This window comes from Patella vulgata, chromosome 8, assembly GCF_932274485.2.
Source record: "Patella vulgata chromosome 8, xgPatVulg1.2, whole genome shotgun sequence".
Classification (NCBI taxonomy): domain Eukaryota; kingdom Metazoa; phylum Mollusca; class Gastropoda; family Patellidae; genus Patella; species Patella vulgata.
Window position 1 is genome coordinate 53,884,192 of NC_065886.2, and position 13,200 is coordinate 53,897,391.

General features: G+C 39.1%; 1 protein-coding gene across 1 annotated transcript; it reads left to right on the plus strand.

Moving 5' to 3' along the window:
• The first annotated feature begins 1,030 nt into the window (after positions 1–1,030).
• Positions 1,031–6,942, plus strand: LOC126829753 (uncharacterized). Its single transcript, XM_050559868.2, has 3 exons — positions 1,031–1,379; positions 4,477–4,564; positions 6,023–6,942. The coding sequence occupies exons 1-3, from the start codon at positions 1,050–1,052 to the stop codon at positions 6,625–6,627; spliced, it is 1,023 nt and encodes a 340-aa protein (XP_050415825.1). The 5' UTR covers positions 1,031–1,049; the 3' UTR covers positions 6,628–6,942.
• Positions 6,943–13,200: the final 6,258 nt, after the last annotated feature.

A 13,200-nucleotide genomic window follows, 5' to 3' on the forward strand; every position in this document is an offset into this window, starting at 1 on the left:
AGAATAGCTCCATCCGTAACACCACATGTAAGTATACTGTTATAGTGTCTGTGCTCCATCCGTAACACCACATGTAAGTATACTGTTATAGTGTCTGTGCTCCATCTATAACACCACATGCAAGTATACTGTTATAGTGTTTGTACTCCATATGTAACACCACATGTAAGTATACTGTTATAGTGTTTGTACTCCATCTGTAACACCACATGTTAGTATACTGTTATAGCTCCATCTGTAAGGTAACGATACGTGTAGGGTGAGTATAGTGTTTATAGTGTTTGTGTGCCTTTTTTAATTAATGAGATAAATACGCGAGAATTAAAGATATGTTATGGGAGATTAGATATAGAGCTGGCAGTTCTCACTATAATAGTTACAAACTAGGTAATATCAAGGCAGTTTGCTGAAAATTTCAGTCTCATGTTCCACTCTGGACCAAGATAGCAGCGATTGAATATTATGCCAAGCCTCGATCATCATTACTAAAGTCGGTACGATAAAAAAATATAGTCTCGATTGTCCATTTTTAGACTGTCATCAATGAGCGTTGAGTAGCAGATCGGATTGAAATCCAGTGAAAATCCGACACACAAGATGTCATCGAGAGTTGATTAATACCCCCCCCCCCCCGTCAGACCTGGGTGGCGCCCTTACTGCGCTGCTACGGCGAAGGAAAATGGTCTCAGAGCGTGTCAAGATCGCCATAAGCGTGGCGGAAACGCCAAATATCGTGCTGTGGATCTAACGATCGCCGAGTCACGGCGTGTGTTTTAAGTATGTTCAAAACAAACGCCAAGGTTCTGCTATCTGACCTGGAAAGATTGAGAACGCGGCTTGTTTTCAAGTTTGCAATTTTTTGAGACATTTTCGTACGCTGTGTCCACGTTTACCGGCGACCTTGTGCATTTTCTGGTCGCCACCCCGGTCTGACAGTTTTCATGTTAATAAATATCTAATTAATAGTTTATGTAACATTTCAGACCTAAAGAAAGACCGGCAATAGGCAGATTTAGCTGTTGTATAATTTATATTTAAAGAGAAACATTATGAATAGTGAAGCTACAATTCTCTGGCTCCTCTTCCATATGCTACAATGGGACAATGTGGAACTTTTAAAAAATACCTGCTCCAAAATGGAAACTTACCCGCAAATCAACGAACAAAGTAAGCTAAATGTTGAAAGTTTTTTGGAGATAAGTCCATTACAAGTTTTACAATGTGCACGAGAATGTCAATTAAGGTCGGCTTGTGTTTCGTTTAACTATGATAAACAAACTCGTCAATGTTTTCTTAACACTCAAGGTAGTGCGGATGTACCATCGGGCCTTGAAGCTAAAAGAGGTTTTATTCACAGTGATATACAATCATGGCCAAAGGTAAAAATTATTTACGAATTTATTAAATATTTAAATATTTGCGTATACATTCAGCGGTGAAAAAAACACCCATCACTTTTATTTTTTTCAATACATACGATATTATAATTGTATAATATGGATGGGAGGTGTGCAGGGCGGATCCAGGAATATTTGCAGGAGGGGGTTTGCCAGGTTCCTTGAGACAATGTATCCCCCCCCCTGTCAGCTTGAATATTTTTTGAGAAATACATGGTCTCTATCGTCATTTTGGCGATGCACATTGAGCTTTTTAAACAGAGAAATCCAACATCCTGTTTGACATCAATTTTTATTATGAATTAACATGATCACATTGTGATTCAATTTCATTGATGTAAAGCATTAATTGTGACATCACACAATTGTCCCACCATCTGACGATAAAGGTTAAATTATGACACTTTTCTCATAAAAAGGGTGGCCTCCCCCCCCCCCTCTCTGGATCCGCCCCTGGTGTGCAAATCATTTTTTATATTTAAGATCGATAGGGTTGCGTAAGCTAAAGTGCAAAAAATAAACACACGTGGCTTAAGTTTGACATCGCGATTGGCAGAGGTGTTAGGGCTCTAAGGGGGAGTGGGGTTTTATTGTGGGGGGGGGGGGCATTGCCGGGAAATTTTAGGTTTTGTAGGGGATTATGAATTATGATTACGTCCTGAAGACCTGAACATAACATTGTTAGCGACAATCAAACGATCAAGAACTAAATGTGTAAAGAAAAACAAGCATCAAAAGGAACTGGTATTCCTTACAAAGATACCTACCAAGTTTTATATTGATTCTGTTAGCTAATGAACGAAACTACGTTCTAGAGACATCGGCCGTGGTATAAATATGTTTTTCTCAAAATAACCAAAATTCATCTCATCTTCGTTTTAATTGAAATTTATAATAACCGCCCGGGGAGACAAATGATCCGTGGGTGGGTGAGGTACAGAAATAATGAATCAAACTAGTTTCGTTTCTCGTCATGTCAGTTATTCACCCTAATAAGCCCCCCCCCCCAAAAAAAAAGTGAAAAACTCAGTTGGATCGAGGGCCTCAATGACATCAATATAAATCTTCGTTTTCACTGAAATGTAGCGGGGTTGGGCGATTGGTTAGCGCGTGCGCGCTGTATCATAAGGTCTGTCGTTGAGTCAGCTGGGGTGGTTTCGATTCCCCGGTTGTACATGACAAAGAGTAGGATAGCCTGTTTAACATCGTGGGTTTTCTCCGGGTCCTCCATTTTCGTCCCACTGCTAAAGACACCTACGCGCAAGCGTATTATTGAAATAATATTGAAGCATATATAAGTCTGGGGCCCAGAGCTACCCAGTCCGGGGCCCAGAGCTACCCAGTCCGTCCGGGGCCCAGGGCTACCCAGTCCGGGGCCCAGAGCTACCCAGTCCTGGGCCCAGAGCTACCCAGTCCGTCCGGGGCCCAGAGCTACCCAGTCCTGGGCCCAGAGCTACCCAGTCCTGGGCCCAGAGCTACCCAGTCCGTCCGGGGCCCAGAGCTACCCAGTCCGTCCGGGGCCCAGAGCTACCCAGTCCGGGGCCCAGAGCTACCCAGTCCGTCCGGGGCCCAGAGCTACCCAGTCCGGGGCCCAGAGCTACCCAGTCCGGGGCCCAGAGCTACCCAGTCCGTCCGGGGCCCAGAGCTACCCAGTCCGTCCGGGGCCCAGAGCTACCCAGTCCGGGGCCCAGAGCTACCCAGTCCTGGGCCCAGAGCTACCCAGTCCGTCCGGGGCTCAGAGCTACCCAGTCCGTCCCTGACAAGTTAAATACGGGACTAAAAGCGGGATGGTTTCAAGCTGCAAAGTATTGAATATTTGAGGTAACTCTGTCGAAATTCTAGGGAACGCTTTTAGAAGAGAGGGAGTTAGAGAACATAGCCCCCCCCTCCCCCCCTCCCCCCCCCCATCCCCCTCCCCCCATTCCCCACCCCCCATACCTTGATAGGAAATCTCATGGGATTCAAGCGTTATAAAACATTTCCAGTTTTCTATGTTTTGTTTTTATTTATGAGGGTATGAAACTGTGATATTCTTCAAAACTAGAAGATTTCCTTGTACGACTCACAGTATCTGTTATAATATGTAGAATACTGGATTATTTTTAAACATAAGTATGATGTATTGATTAGTGAATTGCGCCATAATGTCGGTTATTCGCTGTCGTTGAATGTCGAATTAATGGCTAGTAGCAAACTGATAAACAGGACAGCCTCCTCGGTATTTTTAAAGAAAAGTTACAGTTAATGTTTTTCAAGAGATTTAAAGATGCGCTATGTAAGAGCTAAATTTGCCTATTATAGTTTGTTGGGGTTTTTTGGGGGGAGGGGGGTGGGGGGGGCTTCAAAATAATGTTTTATAAATTATTATTTAGATATTTATTCAGATGTCAAGTCTATAATCAACTCTCTCGACCATTGAATGGCGCAGATGTAAACGGATTAAAATACAATCGCCATTTAATGATTTAATTTAAAAATGGAGAATCGATGCTGAGTCTCGATTAACAAGTAACGATAATGTCAAAACAGCGATAACATCGTTCAGAATAAAGTACTTTGAATGAAATTTTCAATACATCAATTTTGAGTTTTTGTAAAGTTTAATGTTATTTTACCACAATTTTTAGGAAAAAGTACAAATTTTACAGAATTATACTCTATACTATCATATTCTACATAATTAAACTCTATACTATCTGAAAGGTATTTAGTTCAAAGGCCTAAAGAATAACTAAAACTAAAAATGATATCCGGATGTGACGTCATAGACAAACTTTGACCAATAATTGTGAATGTTTTATGTAAACAAAGATTATGTGCAACTTTAAGAAATGAATAATGTGAGCGAGTATGGTACAGTACCTTTAATATGGGTGACAGTTTAAATATTAACCAAAGTGTGTGATTGGGTTGTATACAAACTATCCAACTTGTTTCTATGACAACTCTAGGTTGGGACTATAAATCTTACATACTGTATCTGTATTCAGCTTATACTTGAAATCATTTTTAATCCGCTGCCGCCGATACCAAAGTTGACCATAATGTTTATGTATATGTTTATTTTTCATTCACCAAGAATCTAGCTGAAGGTTGCATGAACCATGATTGTCCCGTTAACACATTTTGTGAAAGTGATTTAAATATTGGTGTTACCTGTGTCGATGGTAAGTAATCATATATCAATACAATTAATCATCAACAGAGAGAGAGAGAGAGAGAGAGAGAGAGGAGGGGGATGGGGTTTAACATCTTCTCGACACAAACTAGGGCATTTCGGGACTAACATATGGTTTAATTTTATTTCAATAATTCGCTTGTGCGTAGGGGTCTTTAGCAGTGGGTGGAAACCGGAGGATCCGGAGAAAACCCACGAGGTTGGACAGACGACCCTACTCCTCGTCACGTTCAACCGGGGAATCGAAACCACGGCAGTTGATTGAATGACAGACCTTTGGATGCAACACTCACACGCTAACCATTCGGCCATTCAACCATCCTATTTCGACGAATACCGCGCAAAACAATAATAAACTTTAAAGAAAATTAATGGCGGCCACAACCCTTTCAATTATTCTAGGAATTATTATTACTAATTATTTAATTAACTGAAATTTCTAATACAATACAGATTAAACCAATTATAAAATTTGACAATATTTGTTTTTCAAATTATACAAATACAGATATTATGGTTTGGATTGTTCGTACTTGGTTTTATTTTATAAAACAGAAATATAAACCAATAGCAATCTGTTTACAATATTTACAATGCAGGGGTTTGGGTTTCACCATAGACCTTATGATGTTTTATAAGGTCCATTTTTACACTGACTCAACAAAAATTTCCACTTTTCAACAGAGAACAATCTGATTAAAATACAGATTTATATTTCGTTTCGTTTTTTTTTATACTTTCGATGACTATTTCTGTATCTGTTGAAATATAAACACGGAAGATGTTGACAGTGTTTAGTGTTTCACTAATTGATTTACGAACAGCAGGTTCCCTAGAATTTATATCAAATCCTGTCATATTGAAATTCATTCATTACTTATTTAATAAAAACCTGAAAGGTAATGTTCTGGCACGAACCACTTAGCTATTGATGGGTTTATTTTATATAGTGTCAATTATTTAGGTGTGCGAATTCCTTGAATAAATCATCGACGAATCATTGCATCCATGGTAATGGCACCAACAACTTCAATTCTTGTAATAGCCTATTAACCAGAAATAAACCAGGAAGGTAATTCTTCAGAATCTGTCACAAAATGTTTCTAGTTGCAATTCTAACTCGAACCTCATTTATTGATAGACAAATTCTGACGTGTTACTTATAATGAGTAGAGAAGTAGACCCGGGGAAAACCCACGAGGTTGGACAGGCGACCCTACTCCTTGTCACGTACAACCGGGGAATCGAAACCATGCCAGTTGACTCAATGACAGATCTTATGATATAGCGCGCACGTGCTAACCATTCGGCCATCCAACCTCCGAAATGATAAAGGATTTAGGGCAAACTGCATTTGGGCCCTTAACAGGCCTTGCATTCGTTCTGTCTTAACTGCAGTTGTACCATAATTCTTGGCTTATTTCTTCTAAAATCTCATCTTTTACAGAAAGCTGGATCATGACCAGAGATAAAGCTAATGACACAACAACGAATCAAAGAGACACAACAACGAGTCAAAGAGACACAACAACGAGTCAAGCAGATACAACAACGAGTCAAGCAGATACAACAACGAGCCAAGCGGATACAACGAGTCAAGCAGATACAACAACGAGCCAAGCAGATACAACAACGAGTCAAGCAGATACAACAACGAGCCAAGCAGATACAACAACGAGTCAAAGAGACACAACGGCGAGCCAAGCAGATACAACAACGAGTCAATCAGATACAACAACGAGTCAAGCAGATACAACAACAGAAGGGGGATTCAAACTAGTAACTATGGATGTGAATGGTGTTAGTGTGACAAAACTGGAAGTGACGTCGACTTTAACGTCAGCAGAGATTGAAAATTTAATAGTTACACACGGCGCATGTCTACAGAGCTGTACCGGTATACCTGGAGGTAACTACCAGTACTGTGGAGGATGTACGAAATACATAAACTGTTCAAATGGAGGTTTATCTGAGCTACCTTGTGCTGCTTCTTTATTTTGGGATCAGAAGATACGGGGATGTGTCTTCGTTTCTTCTACATGTTCATATTAATGAACTAAGTTGCTTATGGTTTGAATACATTATTCCACGTGTTAACATTTATCTTTGAAGTAAGGGAGCTTATGTTTGGGGTAGATCTCTTTTTCAAATATACAGGTTCACCCCCTAAAAAAACAGAACCCATAAAAGTTTTATTAAATCCCACAAAGCAGGAAACGTGCTGGATTAAAACTTCAGTCTTTGTACGATCATTTTCCAAAGTTTCAGTTTTTTCGGTCACTATATATTAAAGTCATGTTCTTTATAAAATATACTCCAAATTTCAGGCGGGACTGATCATCAGGGGGCACCGCATTAATCGGACTCCCCCCCCCCAGGGGATTTATATCTGTGAGGTATCTCATGGATAATATGTACCAGAACAACACTCAAACGATTGGTGGACTGAAGGCAGCAATCACAGTAAAGATCAGGGAAATCCCCAAAGAGGAATGTGTTCGAGTAATTGACAGTTTTTGCGTGACGTATGCAAGTTTGCTTCCAACACCGTGGGAGCCATTTTGGGGCATATTTTGGAAAGAACATCATTTATATGCAAAGCGACCGAAATAACTGAAACTTTGGAAAATGATCGTACACAGACTGAAATTTTATGGGTTCTGTTTTTTGGATTTTTTTTATCAATAGGCCTATGCCTGTACCTGTTTACACGCCCACAATTAAAATCCCAGCATGCAAGGTTATATATAGAGTGTAGAGCCATAGGCATCCAAACGATACTTTTATTAAACCTATTGAATGAATGAAATGAAATGGGGTTTAATGTCTCGCTTTTCTACTCCAACCAGGGATAATGAAAACATGCATATGTCATACAGAGAAAGTTTGGCCAGATAGGCAAACGTGATGGCATGATGTTACAGTTACCTCTTGACAAGGAGTAGGGTCGCCTGTCCAACCTCGTGGGTTTTCGCCTGACCATCCGGTTTCCTCCCACTGCTAAAGACCCCTACGCGCAAGCAAATTATTGAAATAATATTGGACCATATGTTAGTGCATAAATGACCTGGTTTGTGTCGATTGGACGCTAAACCCCCTCTCTCTCTCTCTCTCTCTCTCTCTCTCTCAATCGAAGTCAGTTTTAGATAATAATATAATAATGTAGTATGTGGTTTGGTTAGAATCGGGTGATATCTGGTCATATTTGGCTAGATTTACCCGGTACTGATACTATAAATAGACCTCTCCAGTTTATCGTAAAATATTTGCAAATTCTGCGAATTAATTCAAATTATTTTTTTAACATAATTGAAGTATTATGTTATTTTTCTTCACAATAAATGTATTGCATCCTGTGGTATTCTTGTTTCCATTGACTTCGTTGTATTCAAACAGTAAGAATGTTACAGAAACTAGGTGTGCAGCCCCCCCCCCCCCCGGTCAGCCCCCATCACCTCCTATGTCATCAATACACCGTTTGTCCAACTTTTTTAACGCACCAGAAAGCCGCTACTTGTCACATGACCCTAAGAACTCCTCCTCGGGGCAGTGATGACCTCATCATCCGTTCCAAATCAGCTGTGGCCCCTGAGGAAGAAGTCATCCAACAGGTATAGACACCTTATTCACTGTTTTCCATTACCTGGGCTTTTAAATAATACAAATAATCCATTACCGGTCTAAGAGCTTTAGACTCACCGCCTTCTTTAATTAGAGACATTATAAGGAAATAATAAGCTGATAGCAATATTACATTAAAGATAATTATACTTTATATTCCAGAATAAAGGGCCATTAAATGTTTTGAGCCCGTGCATAATAGGTATTGGTTCTATTGTTAAGATTACTCTCTGTTGATGCCACGCCCCCATCCTTTATATCTTAATGATAACCAATCCATTAATTTAAATAATTCTCGTAGCAAAATAGTATATTGTCAATAGCAGTTCCCACAACTGACGAAGCTGGAGTCGTGTATTCGGGTCCAAAGTGTTGCGGGTGTGAATTATTATTGGTGGGAACCCACTAATGATTGTATCAGAGCAAATACGGATGTATAGTCCGGGCGAAAAAGGCTGAAGTCACTGATAATATTATAAAATGGGTTCCTGAACCGGGTTTTTCATACAGGAAAGAAGGAAGCTTCAATAGCTCAATCTGAATAATGCTAGATTTCCACTGTCGTACGATACGTTACTATATGATTATTGAGTCTTTCGAATCCCCGGTTGTACGTGACAAAAAGTAGGGTTGCCTGTCCAACCTCGTGGCTTTTCTCCATGTCCTCCGGTTGCATCCAAAGGTCTGTCATTGAATCAACTGCCGTGGTTTCGATTCCCCGGTTGAACGTGACGAGGAGTAGGGTCGTCTGTCCAACCTCGTGGGTTTTCTCCAGGTCCTCCGGTTTCCTCCCACTGCGCGCAAGCGAATTATTGAAATAAAATTAAACCATATGTTAGTTCCGAAATGACCTAGTTAGTGTCGAGTGGACGTTAAACTCCATTTCTCTCTCTCTCTCCCTATTGAGTCCACGATCTGGTACGTACAGATACGTTCGGATACGTTTCGATACGATCAACAGGATTTCTACGACTGACCCCAATATATTATATGACCTGATAGGATCACCACGATTACTTCACGATTAAAACCACGATTTCAATATAGATTGGGGCAGGATGTCAACACACTCGGCAAATCTCGACAGATTCCGTTAACCTACATCTAATCTCGGCTGTATGACAGTAAGTGATATGTACCTACGCCCATACATTTGCGATGCGGCTGCCGGTTTACTTTACAAAAAAAGTCCCAAATTGCGTCTTTTGTAGAGTGTATATACCTAAATGAGCAGAGATATTGTCTCAAGGCTGCTGGTTTGATAAAATTCCCTGGTATTTCCCCAAACCCAATGCCAAACGTGACGTTTGTTGATATAATACACTCTCCACAGAAATCTCCATGGGGGCAGCCATTTTTCATTCGGAACCTTTAAAATAGTTCAAATATGGCGGAAATTGTCAAACAGCCGAGATTAGATGCGTAGAATCTGTCGAGGTTTGCCGAATGGATGTCAACAGTCGACGTCACGGAAGTATCGATGTCAACCGAATGACTCAGATTTGGTTTGACTCTTCCGTTATTGAAGACTTTGGTTTGAATCCCAATTTAACTTTGGAATAAAATCAAACCGAACTATATTTTGAGTCCTTTGTCATCAAGGTTATCTGATCTATAAGTCGGTTTAGCAAACTTCTTACCTCACCATTCCTTCAAAAGCCAACTGAAATTTTCAAAACGAATATATGTCTTAACATATCCATAAAGGTTCCAGCATGTCATAATTGAACGCGGTGCACCATTACCGTCATTATACTTGCCAGGTCTATTTCGCGGGTATGAGACAATTCGTTCAAAGGACAATTTTTTCCCCTGACAACTCGTTAACGGACTATGGGGTGGGGGAGGGGGGGGGTAACTTGAGCATGGTTTTAGCTTGGGTTCCCTCTTCAGTGTAATAATTCAAAATCGGCCTATCAGTATCCGGAGGCGGTTTAAGATAAAATTTCAATAGAATTAGAAATAAAGATAAGATTGTTGGGCCCTTTAATATCCCCCAATAGCTGATCTTCGTATTTCTCCGATTGGCGTTGATCCAAAATCATCAGGCGGGTTTCGTCTTATAAATTAATTTATCTCACCCAGTTTCAAGAAGTGTTCAACTTTATTGACAGCAATCGATGTCCAGTGAATGACCTCCCTTTGACACAGTGTTAAACTTTATTGTTAATTTAGGGAAGGGTGCTAAGTTAGCTAAGGTTTACATCTTAAAAGAATGCTTTTAGGTTACTGGCATAAATCCACAAGACTTCAAACCTACTGGGTATCCTTTTTTTGGAAACAAATAGTATGTAGACAAATGTTTATCCATTGACGTCATATATAGATATGACGTCAACGTGTTTATCGATGGAGTGTTTTAAAGTTGCAATTTCATATTTTAAGTTATATTTTTAAAATGTATTAAAATAAAGCCCTAAAATAGATGGTATCTATAAACAGTCCTACCTTGTTATTAATCCTATAATTCACTATTGCCAGTTGAGAAATTGGCAAAAATATCATTTTAACTTCAAATTCAAACGTTTGGAGATAGCTATTCCATAGTCGGGAATAGGAAAACAAGGGAGGTAATTGTGAGGTAATTGTGTTATTATTTCCGTTGTGAAGATTTTTAAGTGTGAGCAAGACAGAGCAAGATAACCTATGATCGTATAATAGTGAGTTGACAACCTATGGAGCAAAAGACATAGAAATAATTATGTTTTGACTTTCTTAGAAAATATGAAATTGTAACTTTAAAACAATTCTCAACCTTCTTCGAGTGGGTAGTGGTTTACAAATGCGACATCAGAGGAGTCAATCATTATTTGGATGATTTTGTTTTTGCTGGTTGTGTGTCTAATCAAGACTGTCTAATTGTTAAGATCTGTTTTGAGGAGCTGTGTAGGGAGGTGGGCATTAGTCTAGCAGAAGAAAAGACTGGAGATCCAACGATTATTATAACATAAACACTGGTACCAGAGGCGGGTCGTTTGCCACAGTTTATTCCGGACGATTTTCTCCAAATGATATGCAAGCTGCAGTTGACAAACTAATGGATTCTGCATTGGCTAAAAATACCTCTAGCTTATAGAACGGAGCTGAATGTATTTAATAAGTTTAGGTTGGAATACATATACATGTACACATAATCTAAAGTTTGTAATACTTACTATAATTTGTGAAAAAAAAAGATAATTATAATTAAAGATACATTATGGGAGATAAGATAAAGAGATGGCAGTTCTCGCTATAATAGTAAAAAACTAGATAGTGTAAAGGTAATTTGCTGAAAATTTCAGTCAAATTGATCCACTATGAGCCGAGAACGAAGCGGGTGAAATTTTCGCATAGTCTCGGTCATCATTACTAAAATCATTAATATAAACAACATAGTCTCGATTATCCACTGTTTTGATTTAATTATCAATGGCCGTTAAGCGGCATATAGGAATCTAATCCAGCCAACATCGAAGGCTAGCCTTGACATCGAGAGTTTATTATGGTCTGGATAAGTTAATTAATGTCTAATTGATAATTTAGATAACATTTCAGGCCTAAAGAAGGACTTGTAATAAGCAGATTTTGCTCTTGCATAATGCATGTTTAAGGTGTATCTCTGGTTGATCAGCATTAAGTGTTTTAATTTGTTTTAAGTACCTTGTTCTATGTTGCTGCTGGGTTTTTTTTTCTTTCCAAGTAACTTTTATCTGGGGAGTCATACGCCGTAACAACAATAATGGGATGTCTTTAATTTTTAATCGCTGACGCTAACCATATGAAACTTATTGGACGAACAGTTTTTAATATGTCGATAATCCACGGGTTCAGATATGCGGTTTCTACTGCGAGCACTCAACTTTTCCACATAACGCAAGCGGATACCTTTTCCCCACGGCTTTTTTTCTATCCGCACTTTTGACGCCAAACATCAATCAGCTGGGCCTCCTGTTTTAACTTGTTTTTATTATGACAAATGGAGAAAATGACCCGCTCTCTCTTCTCATGACAGCGATTTTATAAGTGTGTTTTAAAGTGAATTTTTTAATATGCAATAACTGTATTTTGTGTGTTAACCAATTTTAAGGAGACGTTTTATATAAACGGACGTTTGTATTGTATGTTTTTACCAATTTTCAACCAATTAAGTGTAAATAATTTAATTAAATCAAGCTGTCCATAATATCATACCTCATGTATTGGACGTTAAATCTGTAATGAACAACAACATTTCATATTTTATCATTTCTTGAGAAGCCTAGTTGAAACGTCGCTCAGTAATAAGCAGTAATTGTATTCCATAGTATTGTGACCTGTATATTCCAGTTCAATTACTAAATTAATGCCGTTGAAACAATTTAGTGTAAAATGTAGTCTCGGTCAGCCAGAACCTCCTAGTCTTCAACGTACGGGGGTGTCTGGGACCGTTGTCAATATTTGACGAAAAGTTCCATTGCCCATGCGTAACCTGGAGTTTTTTTTTTATGTGGTTGATTATCCAGTATTTTTCGCCAAGTCAAGTAAGAGTTGCGACCTATTATTCTCAAATGTTGACAACGCATCCAGACTAATATTCGTAGAGACTATATAAAATGTTGATTGTAGAAAAAACCCTCAAATAATTTTACAGTCTGATTAAAACAACGATCCTATTTCATTTCGTTTTTTATATTTCAAAGTTTCGTTTTCCTTGTCTTTACTACGCTAGGATCTGAAAGAGTTGTTATATAACACGCGTTCTAGTTGATGTGAGGGATTAGCCAATGAAACAGTCTTTTGCAGCGAGTTCTTGGCGTACGATGTACGACACTGTGGAAATCCTACAAAAACACCAACGCTGATTGGTTAATCAGATGTCTGACGTCATAGGAACAAAAGCCGCTCGTATGGCCCCTGACGCGACGTCCCACTAAAACTGGTAAGATCTTCATGTAGTAGAGGCCATCGAAAGTATAAAAAAAAGACACGAAACGAAGCGAAATATAGAACTGTATTTGAATCAGATTGAAATATTCATTAAAA